We start from the raw sequence: 20,312 nt of genomic DNA on the forward strand, positions 1-20,312 counted from the left end.
AAAACTAATAAACTTTTATTGTAATAAATTCTCTTGAGAGAATTTTCAATTTTATTATCTCAAATAAAAATTCTTACGTATCTAGTAGAGAGAGCAGACAGCTGTTGATTTGCAATTATGTTTTAAAATGCATGGGGATTTGATAATTTAAATTTCAATGAGTCTCCCTTAAAAAGTGACAAATTTTGAATGAACTCGATATATCACGTCATTCATAATTAATTTAATAAAATTATACTAATTTAATAAAATAAATTTTATATATCATTATTTTTAATAATTTTATTTTTATAATGAAATGTTTATTATCATTAATGTTAGAATTAATTTATATTTAAATGTTATTTGTATGCTATATTTTTATTAGATAAATTATGAATAATATAGTGCAAAAGGTCTTCTAAGAATTTCTCAAATGAAAAGATCAACTATTGTATTCTTATTTCTCCCTTGATTTGTAACCGTGGGCACGGTATCATGTAAACCAAGCCTTTTTTCTTTTTTTCACATATTAAAAGTCACATGTCAGCTAACAAACTTTGATTAATTGCGCATTAAAAAACTATTTAGTTGTTCAATCATTTGAGAATTCTTTAATCATGAAGGAATATATTTTTCTTCAAAAGATTGTAATCAGATATTGCAATGAAAACAATTATAAAGAGATGATTAAAAATGAAATAATAATTTTGCATAAGACGCACGAGTCCAATGCTAGGTAGTGATAATAAATTCAAGGGAAAATGACATTTAAAGAACTTTAAAAAATATTAATTATAATTAAAGACTCTAAAATTATAAAATTTTATTAAAAGGCTATGGTTCTTAGTTGGGATTGATTTCTTTTAGCACCCATCTTTTATATTTTCAATAGTCATTTTTAGAATTTTAAGTACTTAGTTCTTTTATATTATTTTCAATAATTATCTTAGATGTTTTAAATACTCATTTTCCATGGTTTCGATACTCAAAAAATTAAAGATAAATGTTTTTTAGTTAAAAATATGGAAGATAAGTATTCAAAATATTTAAAATGACTACTGAAAATTTAAAAAATTAGTAGTAAAAAGTTTAAAAATGAATATTGAAAATGAGTATTAAAAATATAGACGAGCCATTACAAAAAATTAACTTTGAAAAATTTTAATTCCAGTTAAGGACTACCGTCATTTTTTTAAGTAAATAAAGGCTTGTTTGTTTTCCACTTTTAAAAATTATTTTTTTAAAAATAAAAAATAAAAAAATGTTTGAATAAATGTTTTTCATTTAGTTGTTTCTAAAAAAATTTCATTTTTTGTTTCAAAAAATAAAAAAATAGAAACAATTTTAAATTGTTTTTATTTTATTTTTCTTATTTTTAAAATATATTATATTTGATTATTAAAAATTATAGCTACCCTGACCAATTTTTATTATTAATCACCACTATTTAACTGCTTATAACCATTACTATTGGTCTATTTTTTTAATTCTAAAACTATTTTTTAATTGACATAATCAAATGAATTTTCATTTTATTTTAGAAAAATTTTAAAAATAACATTACAAAACAGTTTTTTAAAATAAAAAATGAGAACATAAACTAGACAAGCTCTAATATTCTTAAAATATTCTTAAAATCATCCTCCTATTTATTAATTGAAGAATCATAGTGGAAGGACAATCAAAATAAATAAATAAAGTGAAGCAGAACTGCCGATTGATTCCTTTTATATATCTGTTTTTGATCCAAGTGGTCATCATTCCCACATTTTCAATGGCTTCTTCTCCTTCATCTTCTCCATTTTGGACTCTGCAACAACAATGTACTCTAGCATCAATAGTTTTACATATAGGGACAGTATTATTATTGATTCCGAGTTCCAGAGGAAGCCCCTACACATCCATCTTCAGCTTCGGCGACTCAGTTACTGATACCGGAAACTTGTATTTCAGCTCCCCACCACCACCACCACCGAACCGGCGCTCTTTCTTTCCACCCTACGGTGAAACCTACTTCGGTTGCCCCACCGGAAGATGCTCCGATGGCCGCCTTATTATTGATTTCATCGGTAACACTAAGATTTTGGACTTGATCGAAATTTTAATCTTTTAACCATATTCCTTGCACTTCTGACTCTGAGATTTCAAATATTGTCTATTTCCAATTTTTTTAATGATCTATTTCCAATTTTTCTTAAGAAAGAATGACAGATAGATCTTAAAGGGACCAATTAATTCAACTTAAGTTTCAAGTGTTAAATTTCAAAAACTTACAAATTTGCAATTTTGTTGTGATGAATTTATAATTTGTGTTTCAAATTTTAATAGCAAAAACAAATTTTATTCTTTAACCATGTTAAAATTTAAAAAATAAGTTGCAAATTCATCCCAATGATATTGTAAAATTGAAAACCGAACTTATAAATTATTGGAGTTTGATACTTAAGACTTAAGTTAAATTAAAAGGTCTTTTTAAGACCTCTCTATCATTCTTCCTTTTTCTTTACCTGTAAATATAATTTTTTTGGGCTAATACCTGTAAATTAATTAATAATTATGCTTAGGCTTTCTGGTCCGATTTTATCGAGTTTCCCTTAAATACATACATACATACATGCATATATATATATATATATATATATATGTCCACGAGTTCTAGTGTCTTTCTCTTCTATTATTTGAAGTAGGTATAAATTTTTTCACAGATTATCGAGCTACCTAACTTGCTCTGCGTATCAGTTGTATTTGTCAATCAGTTTATTGGAGGGAGAATGAGTTTAGATCCCAAAAAGTTGAATCAATAACAGCTTGGTCCCCAATAAAATTTTGGGAGAATCACATCCAATCACCACTAAATAAAATTATTCACGAAGAAGTATCAATACAAACTGAATTGTTGTTAAAATGAGAATGTAACTTTTTTTTTTTCCTTAAATGGGACATGTTGTTAGTCATTGTTTGTGAATAATTTCTTTGAATGGTTCTTAAATGTGATTCTCCATAAATTTTTTTGAAAAATGAGTTGTAAATACCGATTCAAATAGTTACAAAAAAAAATACCTCTTAAATAAAAATTATATTTGATATTTAAATACTTATTTCCAATTAACACTCTTAAATTTGCAATTATCTAGATATTTATTTCCATTTCTTTTATAATTTTTTTTTGAAAAACTTAACTGTTATTAATTTAATATTTTAGAACCTAACTGTTATCCTCCCTTGTATTGGAAGCAATTGGAAACATATCTTCATATCCAATTTTATAAGTCCATCTAATTATTCCTTTGATTTAATGTTCATATCTTTATTATTATTATTATTATCAAAATTAAATGGTTTTGAAACAAAATCATAATACTTTTTTATATTAGTAAATAAATGAATAATATATTTAGCGTAATGCTTCAATTAACAATCTTATACCGGCAACAAAATGATTAAATAATTAAATGGAGGGATAAGATTGGGCTTAGACAGAGATACTGAGAGAGAATCTAAACCTGTTTGCGCCTAATTGACAGTGTTAAATTGCTCTTTTGATGTACTGTTCAGCTGAGTCGTTGAGCATTCCATTAGTCAAACCATATCAGGGAATTAAGAATGGTCAAATAAGAGATTGGAAGAAAGAGGAGGGAGTGAATTTTGCAGTTGCTGGAGCAACTTCGTCGAATACAAGTTTCTTTGAAGAGAGAGGCATTCATACTGGTTATAACAATGATTCTCTCAGAGTTCAATTGGGTTGGTTCAAGGACTTTTTGCCTTCTATTTGCAATTCTTCCTCAAGTAAGTTCCTATTTATGCTCATCTTGATATTGATCACGTTACGTGCGTGTATTATATTTCTTCATTTACTTGTTGAAGAGCCATGTTTCACACACCAAGAACTTTCATTCACATATGTATAAAGCATGGAATACCCATAGGCCTAACCACAATCCCCATATAACGTGGATAACACAATCTATACACACACACATGCATAGGACTCAACCTATCACTACTATAAAATACATATTATGGAGCAAGTTTTTAGGAACGCTTAATTTAAAATCGCTATGATAAGTTGAGTCGAAATGTACTAGAGCATTTTTTTTAAACAAATGCTCTTGTACGTTAGCCCTTACGAAGCACTCCTAAATAATACAATTAAAAAAATTTAAAAAAATTAAAGCCTAAGGGCTCTAGCAGGCCTCTTTCAAAGCACTCCGGAAGTGTGGTCCTTCCCGAGTGCTCTATGGGACCCACCTTACAAAACAAACAGAAATTTACTGCTCTTAACAGTTCAAGGAAAATTGTATTCATTAACACGAGTTAATAAGTATTTTTGCACCTTTATTTACTTAATGATACCCGTTGCCTATGAAGAAAAATTTGATATGTATTTTTACCTTTTAAGCTATAAAACTATATGGACTATAAACAAAATACAGGGACCAACTATTACATTTTTCCCAAAAATATATGCAAATTATAATATAATAGAAGGTTTAATTATTTGCGTCAGATTACCCATGATATTTCACACGAACACTATATATACACACACACGAACACTATATATATATATATATGAGACCTACAATTAATGTTTTTTTCTTGCAGGCTGCAAGAAAATGTTTCAGAAGTCACTATTTCTGGTGGGAGAAATTGGAGTCAATGACTTTAATGGACCGTTTTCTTTTCGAAGGAGCGTAGCAGAGATCAAAAGTTACGTGCCTCATGTGATTAATGAAATCTCCTTAACAATAAGTGTAAGATTTTTGAACAGCTAGATAGGCAACAAGAATCTTAATAATTTTCATGAAGGATCTCAGTGGTTGTATTGTTTTTTGGCCGCAGGAATTGATAGATGTAGGGGCTCAAACGCTCATCGTTCCTGGAATTTTACCAATAGGATGCAGTCCGGTCTATTTAACATTTTATGAGAGCAACAATAAGAAGGACTATGATGAAGCTGGTTGCTTGAAATGGTTAAACGAGTTTGTTGAATACTACAATAAGAGGCTTCAGGCTGAATTAAATCAGCTTCAAGAGCTTCATCCTCATGCCAATATCATATATGCTGATTATTATAATGCTGCTTTGCCACTGTTTCATTCTCCCCCAAAATTTGGTAATATTCATCCTTCTCAATACTATTTTTCTTGACAATATGAGAAATTTGACCGTAGTCTACATTAAAATAACTCTATTTTATTGGATGATGTATGGTTTATATGAATGTTTCATTTAATTATTTATTAATGCATTTTTAGTAAAGTATTACTGTTTTCAGGGTTATATAAGTATATATTTTTGTATATTTTATTCAAATTTTATTGTTTTAATCATGAATGGGGTGGCTCCTGTTCAACCATGGTGGAACCATTACCTCAACTAATTCAATAACCAATCTGATTTGATTTTCAATATGTTATATTTGAGGTCTAAAGTAGGATTGCCATTATAGGATTCTGATTTGTGTTAATGTTATGAAAAAATAAATTACAGGCTTCACGGGTCTCAAAGCTTGTTGCGGAGCTGGAGGCGCCTACAATTACAATTTTTTAAAAAGATGTGGAGATGAAGGAGTAAATGCTTGTGATGATCCTTCAAAGCACATAACCTGGGATGGTATTCATTTGACAGAAGCTGCGTATAAATTGATTACAAGATTTTTATTAAAAGGGTCCTACTCTGCTCTTAAATTTGATGACCTGTTCATGAAGAGTAAGGCCTTTGAAAGTCATCTTAACAGCGCTTGAGGTTAGGGATCAGCTGTGTTCATGTTTTAATGAGATTAATTTATTTCGAAGGTAAAGTCAATCACTACAAAAAAAAAAATGACTTTCAGCGGCGACACTAAAAGTTGCCGTTGAAAGTGTGACTTTCAGCGGCAACAAGATATAGTCGCCGTTGATTGTTAGACTTTCAGCGGCAACTGTCGCCGCTGAAAGTTGAGAATTAGCGGCGACTTTTTAGTGTCGCTGCTGAAAGTTGAGAATCAGCGGCGACTTTTTAGTGTCACTGTTGATTGGCAGCATTTTTTTATTTATTTTAAAAAAATTATGTTGCAAGTTTCAGCGGCGACATACAAGTCGCCGCTGAAAGTTGAGAATCAGCGGCGACTTTTTAGTGCCGCCACTGAAAGTGGACTTTCAACGGCAACTTTTTAGTGTCGCTACTGATTATCAGCATTTTTTATTTCTTTTAAAAAAATTATGTTGCAAGTTTCAGCGGCAACTTTCAGGTCGCCACTGAAAGTGGACTTTCAGCGGTGACTTTTTAGTGCCGTCGTTGATTGCCAGCATTTTTAATTCTTTTAAAAAAATTATGTTGCAAGCTTCAGCGGTGACATAAAAGTCGCCGCTGAAAGTTGAGAATCAGCGGTGACTTTTTAGTGTCGCCGCTGATTGTCAGCATTTTTTTAATTCTTTTTAAAAAATTATGTTGCAAGCTTTAGCGGCGACTACTTTCAGTGGTGACTTTAAAAAGTCACCGCTGATTGTCAGCATTTTTTTGTGTTTTTAAAATTAGATTAAAGTATTTTTCATAGGAAAAAATATATTTTTGTTTTATCAATTTCATGATCTTTTTATTTAAATTTTAATTTATTTTCATTTCCATTTATTTAACCAAGTTGTATGTATGTATGCATGTATGCATAGATACACATACATATGTTGTAATATTACAAGTGGAGAGAGGTTTATATTAAGAGATAGAGAAGGGGCCATTTAACTCAATGCCTGCAAAATTAAAAGTCTTCTAATTTTATAGAAGTTTAGAAAAATCATGGTTAAATTAGCTCTTTTGATTTGCTTCACTTAATTACCTTTTTTTTTGCTTAAATTATTTTTTGACAAGATTCAACTCTTATTTTTCTTTTGCTTTTTCTTTTTCTTCTTTTGTCATATTTGTTTTTCACCCGTGATTTCTTATGTCTTTTTCTATTTCAAAAAGAATTTAGATATTCTGCACAAATATCTCTTTCAAATTTTTCTCTTATTTAATTTATTCTATTTTCTATTTTTGATATTTCTATTTTTTCTTCAATTCTTTTATAATATATTTCTTTATTTCTACCTCTTTTACTTTTCTTTCAGGTTCACTATTCCTATTTGGCTATAGACTAAGACTCTTAAGACTTATCTTATTCTTCTCTTTTGACTTAGATCCTAATATCTTATCGAACCATCTCATATTTCTATTTCTACAAGTTTTATTTTCTATTGATATTGTTCTTCCTTGGCTTTTAGGAACACTACTACCTAACTTTCCTATTCTTTCACAGGATTTTTGAATATTATATTTCTTGAATATTCTCTATTTGTTACTAAACTTACTTGGCAATATCATTTTTTTTATAAGTTATATGTGATATTATGTTCATGTATCTTTGTTGATTTATTTCAAAAGGGGTGTTATCTATTTCATTTTCTATATTTTCTTCTGCTTTTATTTTACTAGTTATAATGAAGAACAATAAATTCTATTGTTTTAACATATGGACAAATAATTGATATTATAAAACCTTTAGAAAAGATAATTTTAAAAAATATAAAATAGAAATAGTTTGTTATAAATGTGAAAGATTTGGCCATTTTTATAATTTTTTTAAAAAAATTATGTTGCAAACTTTTAGCGGCGACTTTTATGTGTCGCCGCTGATTGTCAGCATTTTTTATTTCTTTTAAAAAAATTATGTTGTAAGCTTCAGCGGTGACTTTTTAGTGTCGCCACTGATTGTCAGCATTTTTTAATTCTTTTAAAAAAATTATGTTGCAAGTTTCAGCGGCGACTTTCGGCGACCTGAAAGTCGCCGCTAGAAGTGGACTTTCAGCGGCGACTTTTTAATGTCGCCGCTGATTGTCTACATTTTTATAATTTTTTTACTAATGTATAATCATCAGTATTTTTACTATTTATTCTTAGATATTTTTATATTATAATTATAAATATGAATATTAAAATAAATAATATAACAACCTCAAGAAGTAAAAAAAATTAAAATAAATAATACAAATTATATTGTATCAATTATATTTATAGTTTACTTTAAAAAAATAAATAATATAATTTATAATTTTATAAATTGAAAGAATGAATTGAAGTATTTAAGGATAGTAATGATATTTTATAATATTTAATATTTAATATATATGTGTGTTTGTATAGTTTAATAATATGTGTATATATATATATATATATATAATTATGCAATAATAGACTACAGATTCATTCCAGCTCAGTGGCAAAATGGTTGGACACAAAAGGAGGAGGTCACAGGTTCAAACCTTGGAGGAGACAACTTTCCAAATGGAAATATAAATTGATGACATGATGACACGTGGCGTGTGGTGAGAACGACACATAGAGAGTGACATGGGGCCACGTGGTGTGAGGTGAGGGGCGACACATGGAGGATGACATGGCATCACGTGGTGCGAGGTGGGCCCCTATGTAGAGGGTGACATGGCGCCACGTGGTGTGTGGTGAGAGCGACACATGAAGAGTGACATGATGCCACAAGGCATAAGGTAAGGGCGACACGTGGAGGATGACATGGTGACACGTGGTGCGAGGTGGGGCCTTACGTGGAGGTGACATGGCACCACGTGGCGTGAGGTGGGGCACCACATAGACGATGATGTGGTGCCATGTGTGTAAGTGAACCAATATTACTTTTCAGCGACAACTTTTTGGTAGCTTTAGCGGCGACAAGATATAGTCGCCACTGATTGTTAGACTTTCAGTGGTGACTTTTACTGTCGCTGCTGAAAGTTGAGAATCAGCAATGACTTTTTAGTGTCGCCGCTGGTTGTCAGCATTTTTTTATTTGTTTTTTAAAAAATTATGTTGCAAGCTTCAGCGGCGACAGAAATAGTCACCGTTGATACGTGGTTTCTACGGCAACAATTGTCGCCGCTGATTCTCAACTTTTAGCAGCGAATTTTATTATCGCCGCAGATTGAATAAGTAACAAGAGCTTTTACGGCGACATTGTGGTGAATTTTTTTCGCCGCTAAAAACTTTTAGTGGCGACTTTTTGACTTTCGACGGCGACAAATGTCATCGCAGATTCTCAACTTTCAGTGGCAACTTTTTTTATCGCCACAGATTGAATTAGCGATAGAAGCTTTCGCGGCGACATTATGGCGACTTTTTGTCACCGCTAAAAACTTTCAGCGGTGACTTTTTGACTTTGAGCGGCGACAAATGTCGCTGCTGAAAGTCAATTTTTTTGTAGTGAATTCAGCACTTCTGCTTTTGTTCTTTTAAGTAATGTTTGGATTAGTAGATTGTATTTGAATTTTAGATTTAATATCTCACATTTAAAATTTATGTATTTAAAATCATTTGTTTGTGTAATTTAAAAAATTTTAAGCAAAGAAGAGAGATAGTTGAGATTCAAAATAAAAATGGAAAATTGAAAGTCGTGAATTGTTTTTATTTTTTAATCAATGATAAACAAGAATGAGAGATGAAAACAGAACACAAAGAAAATGAGAGGTTTTTTTCTTTGGCCAAGGAACAACAAAAATACTTTTAAAGAACATCAGTCATCTGAGAACAAAATTAAACAAGCCATGAAGAGCAAGAAAAGAAAAACATTCAAGAAAAAAGGCTAAGAGGCGAGATAAAACATTAAAACCAAAAGTAAAATGCTAAATGCACCATGTTCCTGCTCTAGGAGAGGAACCAAAGGGGATGGAGGCTTGGTAGCTGAGTACAAAGAGCACATCCCTAAAACTATAGTTTGAAAAATCCATGTTATAGCCTGGTAGAATCTTCTTGGGATCTACTTAAAGCCATAAATGCTTAGTGATTGCCTAAGTTATAGAAAAAAGATCCATGATGGTTGAGTAAAGGCAAGAAGCTCCACTTAAAACAACATCAACTAGAGGGAAGGAAACATGCTTCATTAGAAAGATAACCACAATAAACCATAACAAACAAAAAGGCCTACTCCACCAAAATTATTACACCAAAACACCAGAGACAACAAACCAAGCATGTGGTGGAACCCATCTCTTATACTCAACAACTATTTGAGCAATCCTTTGAAAGTACATAGAGAGGAAGCTAGTCTAATCAAACTCCCAAAATGCAAAATCAATAGCAAACACAAATAGACACCCAACAACCAATAATATGCTTCTTGAATCACCCCCTGTTTCTACCAATATTCCCAAATCAAACTTAGGGGGTGAAACCAATCTAGAAACATCTAAATATGCCAAGTAATTATACCAAACAAGGGCAATCAAAACAAGAGTAAAAATCAGTACAAAAAGATAGTACCAAATCCAACTGAGAGGATCTTGAAAAACATTGTTCAATTCTGACCATTTTTAAACCTTCACCCTCTACATTGGACACCTCAACTATGAGATTTCAAACATAGCCTCCATTAAAAATTTTTGTAAGTCTGAATACATTGAGCACATCTTGTAATATCCACCTTAACATTATCAGGACAACACACTTACATGTTGTTGTAATAATTGGGGATTAAATAAAATCCTAAGTAAAAGTTATCACAACCCAAGGATTAAAAAGATAATTAGTTTAAAACAATGAGATCCAAAAAAAAACCCTTTTAAAATATTATTTGAGCTCAAACTATAGTTTAAAATCAATCCAATATATGATAACGAAAGCATGAAAATAATAAGCATTTGAAAATAAGATAATATAATCTAAAAATTTTCTAGAAAACTAGCCCATCCACTACAGTGCAAGCCACACCTGCCATGGTGGATGGCACAAAGGGACGAGACTCTCAGGGACCATTTGCACTGTGATGCATCTGTTATGCACTGTGACACACATCTACTATCATGACAGCATATTACAGCACTTTGAATTTTTAGAGCACGTCGTTTTGCCATCCGACGTTCGATTTGGGTGGTTTAAGTGTCCACACGAAGCTCTTTGAGCCCTCTAGCTAATGGCACTAGTCTTACACTCAAATAATGATCCGTTAAAAAGATGAACACTTGAATCTTAAATGGTTCATTTTTACCTCAAGACATATTCAAAGTATCCAACTCACAATACCAAATGCCATTACCTCCATAATCGCTTTGACCACCTTAAATGGACTATATGTAAAATCTCACTCTACTAAACACAATTGACTAATAAAACTCATGGTAATCAAAGTATTAACTTATAAAGGTGATTACCAAGTTTTAATTCAAAATCAAGGGATTCCAAGTTTTCTTAATAATAATGAATTTAAATCAATCACAATCTCTTATATCAAAGTAAAGATACATTATAGAAGCATGGGATACCTCGGAGGAGTGAAACAATTTGAAAACAATTGAAAAATAACTAACATGCTGTGAAACAAGGAAATGTGCCACGACTCTGCACGCTGCATTACGACATGTTGCTCTCTATGACACACATCGTGGATCAGGCACCATGTGCAGTGGCGTGTTACATGTAAAAATCAGCAGATTTTGCTGTCATTTGATAGCAAAATTGGGAAACTTCTGATGTATCCCGAATCTCTGTCCGATGTCTGAATGATGTGATCTAGATGTATATGAAAAGCTCTTTCCATGAACTAGCTAATGACATAGGTTTCACTTCCAAAACAAGTCACACCAAAAAGTTGGACACCTAAGTACATTTTGACCACTTTTCACAACTTTTACACAAAAAATGTGTCCAAAACCCTCAACAAGTGCCAAAATCCTTTTCTAACACCTGGACTATGTCCATTAGACCTAAGACTATCAGTAAAACACGTCACATATAGTTAAACAACAATATAACATAATTTCACTCCTCAACCTTCTTTACTAAAAATAGAGGGGGAGATAAATTTCCATTGCATTGTACCCAAACCAATCAAAACATGTTCAAATTATCATTTCTATACTTGCACTAGTATTTTGACCCGATCAATATATATATATATATATAAAATCACACACCAATTATCAGGGCCTAAAATTTAACTCAGATATTTGCGACAATAAAATAGTGCAAGTGTAATGGCACCCAACCTAGAATTGACAATCATATATTATTACACAAAATAAATCTAAGCTAGAGGTATACAATATGAATATGCTAATTTTTAGCCTTTTAAGCCTTCTCCCTCTCTACACCAGAGCTAGAGTCTGAAAACTATTAAATAAAAGGGGTGAGTCTAGCAACTTAGTAACTAAGGTAAAACTTAACCTATGTAGTTATATATCAATTATAAAACACACATGTGTATGCAACCAAATACTTAAAACATGCTTTAACACATAACATATTAATCAAGCTAGCATATTTTTATCTCGTATATGCTGGGTACATAATCACAAGACACTAGACATGTGACCATAACTCGATTTATCACATGACTTGTCATAATTCAAAACATGTGACACGTCAAAAGTTTACATAGGCAATGATCAACCAATCTTATAACCTCCTTGTCTTCTCAGACCGAAACCATGGGCTATAACACTAAATAGGGCTTCCTACGTGTGACTAAACTATCCAAGCTTACTAATCATGAGGTGTGAGCCAAAGATCATATGACTCACTCTCAAATCACAGCTTCCCCTACTCTTGAATCTTTGGGGTGTTTCATACCCTAGGCTATTCTCTTCATTGAACTGGTGGATATAACTAGGTTTTAGTTCCTTGACAAATTATGGGATAAGGCTATACCCCCGTGCACCAGAGGGCAGCCTAAATATCATATAAATTTTTCTCTACTCCTAATCCCTAAGCGAACTCCCACCTACTGATCATGCCATAAATGATGGTCACTCATTTTCACTTTTTTATTTATTCATTATCACAATAATCACATTGGTCTCACGATTGTGTACTACCCAAGTAAGCATCAAATTTCATTTTTCTTATAACACATAAACACTGCATTTTCAATCTCTTGCTCATCTTTATCAAGAACATTATCCACTACTCATTCAAACACAGTATAAACATGAAATTCACTTTTGAATATCACTTTTACAACTTGAAACTCATTTTGTAATCTCTTTAGCATGTTTAATACATATCAAAGTGATTAGATAAACACAAGGTTTCATTGTATGATATACTTATTTACAAGTCATAATTTGCATTTCAAACACATAATTAACACCACATTACAATTAACATATAACTATCCAAAGTAGGGTTCCCTCAGCTACCTCAAACCTTTGAGATGTCAAAGGTTTACCACTCAATGTTATAGCTTTCAAGCTTGAATTCCAAAACCAATTATAGGTGTCTAAGAGCTAAATCTACAATTTAACAAGTTAATCTCCGTTAATATTGTTGAACTCAAGTATTCAACTCTCAACTCTACTTTTACATTGCCCAATGTCCACTCTACATGAGTTTGAGCCTATTTATTGGGTTTATTAATTATCTTTAGTCCCTAATAACATTAATGAGCTATTAAACTACCATTAATGACATCACACTATTCCAACAGCCTACTTTAATGCAAATTTTGGATATTTATGGTGTCCAACAACTTAAGGCACCAAAATTTATTATACCTAGGTTTAAATACTCTAATCTACTCCCATTAACTCTATTTGAGCCAATAGATTCAGACCCCTAACCTATGAGAATCGAAAACTCCACTTTCAATATCAAACCCTAATTATAAACTCATAAATGTGAAAGAGATGGGAAGATTAATGAATGTGATACTTATCTTGGTTATTTGTAGCCTTTAAAATACTCCCATTGTCGTCTAAGAATAAACTCTAGCAGAGCTTAGTGCGTCTCTTCTATTTTCTCCTTTCTTTCTCTTTATTTCTGTCTCAATCTTGTGACTGATATATGTAGAAAATGACCGTGCGCCGCGATGCATAGCATAGAGAGGTCTTCAATCTACATCGAAAGTGTTTGTGCGCTGTGATAGATGCACTCTATGCCGCGACGTGTGGCACAGCAATATCAACTCATCATTTTCTTCTCCTTTCGATACATGGGTGGCTCAACTTGATACTAGACCCGTAATTTAGGCTAAAACATAAACAATATGATCATTAAACCTCCTTGGCCATATACTACTATAATTTGCTTAATTACCCTAATTAGGTTTAGTTAATTAGGGAATTAAAAAATATGATGTTACACCACACACAACACACATAGCCATTCATATCACACAAACAACCAAACATACTCAAAATGACCACCAAACCCCCAATTTACAACAACACAAAAGGGTGGATAAAACTGAACATAAATATTATTTTGATCATTTTCACACATAAATCGTCACAATTATATCACTTGTAATTGTATTTTGGCTGAACACACTCATTCAATCATAATAGTATCAGTCTTAGGTCAAGATACACACACCTATCACAAATCCTCATATAAATGATACCAAAACAATGTCATGATCCTAAGTTGGCATAATATTTATGACATATTCATTACAAAATGACAAGGAAAAGAGCTATACAAATGAGCTCTTCACTCTTCGATTGCCCTCTACTCTAAGCATATTCAATAAATCCTTTCTATAAACACAAGTCATTTACTACTAGCATGATCATCTATCATCTGAGCCTTTATATCACCCCAAATAAAACCATAGGCTATTGAACCAAGTGTATATTCATAATAGTCTAAGTTCACCTTCAGGAGTAGGATCACTCGGCCAAAGGTGTTCTATCCTACTTTTGGACTATGGTCTCCCCTTGTTGCACATGAATTGGGATATCGTTACTCTAATACCACATCACTGATGCTAAGAAGCATCACTCTCTAACACAGTATCTTGTATGGATATTAAGGTTCAACACCGTGCTTTACTAGGCACTAAGGAGATACATGTCATATAAACTTTCACTACTCCTCCCTACAAGTGAACTCCCACCCCCTAACATGATCATGCTCATACTCATAAAAGAGTTACTATGGTTTAACATTAGTTCCACATGTTCCCACTCAAACAATAACACACAAAAAACCTTTAATCTACACATGGAGAAGAGGCGAGCTATGGGAAAGGCAGCTGGACAGTGCAGCTAGAACCTACGGCGAAGTTGGAGAAGAGGACGAGCTAAGGGGAAATGAGCTAAGGGATAACGGTAGAGACAGCAGCTGAGGGAAACAGGCTGAGGGAAACGAGTTGAGGGAAATGGAGATTTGGACGAAGGCGCAGCGCTGTGCTGTGAAGATGTCTGAATTCAGACATTAAATATGTTTGAAATTCAGACGTACATTCGGCGATAGGCACGAGGGAGCCTGTCGCCGAAGATGTCTGAATTAATTATGTTTGAAATTTAGACATATTAACCTAAAATAAGATAAATTAATTTTAAAAACACTTAATTAATTTAATTTATTTAAGAAAAATTAATTTACCTAAAATAAGAAATACTTAATGAACATAATTTATTAGAATTATATTATTAATTACTAAATTAAAATTAAACTTTTTAAATAAATAATTTACTTATTTATGTCTTAATTAATTTAATTTATTATATTTATTTTTAAAATCAATTATATTTAGTAATAAACAATTGAGTAATAATTTACTTTAACTAATTAATTAAATTAAATGATTTAATTTTTTAAAATTAATTAAATTAATTTACTTTAACTAATTTCATTTATGGTGACAGTTAATCTTAGGGCTGTGGCTATAAATGGAATACATAAGCATTTAATTATGAAAAAGCCACTTGCGCATATATTGCCATAGGTTTTTGAGAAACTGCGACGAAAAATGTGTCATTAAAATTCTATTTTGTACTAGTGACAATTAAGCGACAATTATCAATTGTCACTTCGATAAACCCTGAATTCACTAGGTTATAAGTACCCATAACACTTAAATTCCTTATCTAACAATATCAACCATATCAAAACACTCTAACCATCCTATTAAACATCCCAACATATCAAAGTCACCATCCAATTATCCACATTGTCTGAAAACTCTCAAATTATGCCTAGAGTCAGTCTAAACCCTAAAAAAAAATTCCAAATCAATATAAAACTTATAAACCTAGGGTTAGAGGGTTGATTTAACTCTCCAAGACCTTAAATAAGTCAATGGATTCAGTTTAAACCTAAGGAAACTAAGATCAAAGCCCTATTGCTCTAAAAGTCAAAATTTTCACATAATGAGGGAGAGGGAGGAGAAAAGAAAGCTTACCTAATGTATATCAAGCTTGTAAGGCCTCCAAAATTATGTTGGAAGTAAGCTCTAGTAGCCATAAGCTCCTCTCCATTGCTCCTTTCACATTCACCCTTTTCTCTTTTCTGATTTTTAGTCTGGTTCGTGAATCTAATAAGTGCAGATTTTGCATGTGCATTGCGGTGCACTGACACGTCTGCTGCAGCACATGGTAGAGAGAGCTCCATCACAATTTAAACTTCCCTCCATGCCATGGCCCGCTTAAACTTTGACCTAACTTTCTTCTAAGGCTGTCCAAGGATCCAAAAACTATATTAATCTCCCTTAAACACCATCAAAAAATCATTTATCTAATTTGACAAAGATACCCTTAAAAACACTGGTAATTCCTAAATTGGAAACTAAGAATGTTACACATCTTTATCGATTCAGCCTTTAACTTCCTAAGTTTCAAGATAGATCCAATCCTCTTCACCCTCAAATCTCTCATCAATGTAACAAGATTAGGAGATACCCATCTTAGTTCATGTAAACCACCAATGAAATTAAAAAACAAGACCTAAAAGTAAAGCACCTATATTGAACACTAAAAAATTAGCCTCATCTTTCTACTTTGCCTTAATCGTTGGCCTTCGCCCATCAAATCATCATTTTTTCTCCATAGAGTCATCACAGATCCAGGGCCAAAAGCATTGAAAAACTTTATAGAGCCATTCATTGTCTTAATCGCCTTTGCCTCTAAAGACACAACCCTAAGCCACGCCCTTAACTCCTCTACACATCAATCCTTTCTCACACTCAATATGACCACCCAACGCATGCAGACCTACTGACACATGCCTCCAAGGCAGATGCTAAAGAAGAAAGCCTTAAAGCTTTGTGCCACCATAGACAAGGAAGACTCTCCCTAGTAAAGAGACTCTCACAACAAAGAGGGAAACCCTAGAAGTTTCAAGAGCGTAGTCTCTCAATCCATGATAACTAGAGATTTGAAGTGACTTAAATTTCAAATAACTAGAGTGTAAAAAGGATTTGAGAGAATTTAAAATTACAAAGGAATTATAATAATTCAAATCCAAATTTGTAAATTCTTGTATATTCAAATGAGGGATTTGGTCCAAATCCAAATCCCCATTAATCCAAGTACATCATAAATGAATTTGGTCTAAAACATTTAAAAATTCAAAATAATGACCAAAGTCTCTTAGTGAATTTGGTCTAAAAATGTGTTACTCACATTCCACATATGATTTACAATCTTCAAAACAAAAATTTACAATTACGTAAGATTCACTCATTCGTAAAATAACAACTTGTTAAATATATCATTATTTGAAAATTATTTTATAAATTAATGAATTTTATGTGCGATTTTGAGTTTTGAGAATTACAAATAAGAGTATGAGTAGCTAATCACTAAAAACGACAATATGTTTGACAAGTCTTTCTTTTTACATTTTAGCGAATTTCTTGAAAGTGATTGTTTTGTTCGTTGTACATTATGGAATAAGAGTATCAAATCACATTTATAAGCCAATTTACCAAAAAAAAAAATTTCCTTACTTTATCAGATTTTCAATTTTTTATCCTTATTTAAGTTTAATTTAATCTTTTAATGATATTCTACCTTTTTCTTTAATTTTATACTGGAATGTATCATTATGTCTCTCAAATTAGAGAAGAATGTGATATTGATTCTAGAATGTATTTTGAATTTGAACGCTCCAGAGAGAGAATGTGAGAACGATCATAATTTATTCATTTTTTTATTAATCGTTTATTATGTTACTTGCTGTAACCCAAATACTTGGTAGAAATTATTGTGCAAGTAATATTTGTGGCAACACCAATGACAATCTTAATTAATTACCTTGGAAGTTTTGTTTCAAGCTTTCATTCTAGTGTCATTCTATACTAGACAGCTGATTCATGTATTATGCAGAATGAAATAAATACGCATGGTGTTGCCAAAAAAAAAAAAATCAAGGGGATCATGTAATCTTTTTGCCTTTATTAAAAAAAATTGACATTTTTTCTTCAAGTTTGGCGTCTAATTGTTAAGTTTTAAGAATTATATAATATAACAATCAACATCAATTTCAAATATAGTAGGGAGAATTACAATAAAATTCCAAAATAGGAAATTAATAATAGTGAGATATCCGATAAAATTTTTTAAAAAATAAATTATAAATATTGATTTAGATAGTAGCTATAAACAAGAATTGCAATTATAGACTGGAAGTTATATTTAGAATTTAAATATCTTATTTACAATTGAAACTCTTAAATTTAAAACTATTACAATTAATATTTGCAATTGTTTTTCAAAAAATTTTATTGGGGATCTAACTATCATTAATTCCTTATATTTTGGTATTTTAATGACATTCTCCCAATATAATATGTCAATAAAAATAATGTTGAGCAATAAACTCATGTTTGGTTAATATAAGAGACCCACGAAATCTTATAAACAATTTATCCGCTTAAGGAATAAAATATTATTTTTATCAAATTTTTTACCAGATATTATTTTTATCAATTCAAGTTGTATTGAGTAAAATAGTCTCTTATTACTTAACTAAATAATTAGGGGTTCCAATTTTAGTCCTTTATATATGGAATAATTTAGTATTTAGATCTTATTATGCCACCTATTTCCATGCATTCAATATGAGGATAGTAGAATTGGGAAACAGGCGAGGTCGGCTCTTATGAGCTTAGCCTTTAAGGGCTCAGGCCTTGAAGCCTGGTTTCTCAAAATTCCTCCAAATCTTGATACTCGATCCTTATGTAAAGGGCTTAAGGCCAGGCCTATGACCTCAATTACAAAAAAAAAAATTATATTATAATTTAATTAGAATATTTTAAAATTAAATATAAAAGAAATCAAGGTTATTACTCTAGTTGGCCAAAAAAAAATACTTTGGTTAAACTTGGTGAGAATCAAAGCACCTATCTAAGACAATCAAAGATCAAAATATTAGTCACCTAGCACCCATGGCAAGACAAGAGCTACGAGTGGAAAGCAAATCGTGAGAGGCATGAGGGAGAGCAGATGCGATAGATGTGAGGGGTGATAGGGCAAACAGATACAAAAGGGAGAGTCAAGTGTGTTCTGGTAGAATAATTCTGAAAGAGAAAGTTAGAGAAATTGAGAGGGTAGAGAGAAAAGAACAGAAGAGGTAGAGAGATTTAGGAAATTAGAGAGAGGGAATAGACTAAATAGTTCTCAGTTTATTCATATCATAAGGAATACAATAGTCTAATCTATTTATATACCTACACACATAGACCCCCCCCAATGGCTATATATGTGTAACTAACTAATGCCTTTATTATAAAAATATAACAATACCCCCTTAAAGAGATCCTTGTCCTCAAGGATCAGTTACAACAAAAAGGGGAAACTTTTGCTGGAATTGATACAAAGGCATCCAAAATGCTTCCTCATTCGGCAATTGCTTTCACTTGACTAAAATTTCAGTGATGATTCTACCCTTCTTGTGTCCTACTCTTTTCTGTAAAATTTGTTCTGGTTCTGTTGTGGCTGGAAGTTCTATCTAGTCAAGCAGTGGGGTTTCTACTTTACTTTAGGATCAAGGAACAACTTCAATAAAGACACATGAAATGTGGGATGTATTCTAGAGTTAGGTGGTAAATCAAGCTTATAAGCAACTGTCCCTATCTTTTCCAGCACCTTGTAGGGTCTAAAAAATCAAGGAGCTAATTTTTGAGAGCTCCTAACAGTAACTAATAACTACCTATAGGGTTGTAATTTAAGAAAAACCCATTAACCCACCACAAACTCATGGTCAAACCTATAAGCATCAGCCTTTTACTTCATCCTATTAGTAGCATGATGCAAATGATGCTTTAGAATCTTTATCATCTCTTCTCTAGCTGTGAAGGATTTGTCTAAGACATCTAGAACAGAATTATGAGGTAAATAAGGACAGTGTAAGGAAGGAGCCTGATCATAAAGTAGTTCAAAAGGGGTGGCCTTAGTTGCTGTATGAAAAGTAATGTTGTACCACCATTTAGCTTGTGATAACCATTTACTCCATTCCTTGGGTTGCTCTCAACACATACATCTTAAATAGGTTTCCAAGAACTTATTAAGAATTTCAAATTGCCCATCCATTTGACGATGATAGGTTGTCAAAAGGTGCTATTGGATACCTAAAATTGCCAAAAA

The 20,312-nt window shown here is 31.8% G+C and overlaps 1 protein-coding gene across 1 annotated transcript; it reads left to right on the plus strand.

The window, feature by feature from the left end:
• The first annotated feature begins 1,727 nt into the window (after positions 1 to 1,727).
• On the plus strand, positions 1,728 to 5,785 carry LOC129284789 (GDSL esterase/lipase At1g28590-like). Its single transcript, XM_054920264.1, has 5 exons — positions 1,728 to 2,051; positions 3,538 to 3,768; positions 4,588 to 4,736; positions 4,825 to 5,098; positions 5,476 to 5,785. The coding sequence occupies exons 1-5, from the start codon at positions 1,757 to 1,759 to the stop codon at positions 5,727 to 5,729; spliced, it is 1,203 nt and encodes a 400-aa protein (XP_054776239.1). The 5' UTR covers positions 1,728 to 1,756; the 3' UTR covers positions 5,730 to 5,785.
• Positions 5,786 to 20,312: the final 14,527 nt, after the last annotated feature.

Source organism: Prosopis cineraria, unplaced genomic scaffold (assembly GCF_029017545.1).
Source record: "Prosopis cineraria cultivar Desert tree isolate PC_DT_omini unplaced genomic scaffold, ASM2901754v1 PC11, whole genome shotgun sequence".
NCBI lineage: Eukaryota > Viridiplantae > Streptophyta > Magnoliopsida > Fabales > Fabaceae > Prosopis > Prosopis cineraria.

Bases quoted from the DNA above. Each gene is read 5' to 3' on its own strand.
- LOC129284789 (XM_054920264.1), top strand. From the start codon at position 1,757: ATGGCTTCTTCTCCTTCATCTTCTCCATTTTGGACTCTGCAACAACAA. The intron at 2,052-3,537 runs GTAACACTAAGA...TGTACTGTTCAG, and splicing joins CCTTATTATTGATTTCATCG to CTGAGTCGTTGAGCATTCCA. The intron at 3,769-4,587 runs GTAAGTTCCTAT...TTTTTCTTGCAG, and splicing joins TATTTGCAATTCTTCCTCAA to GCTGCAAGAAAATGTTTCAG.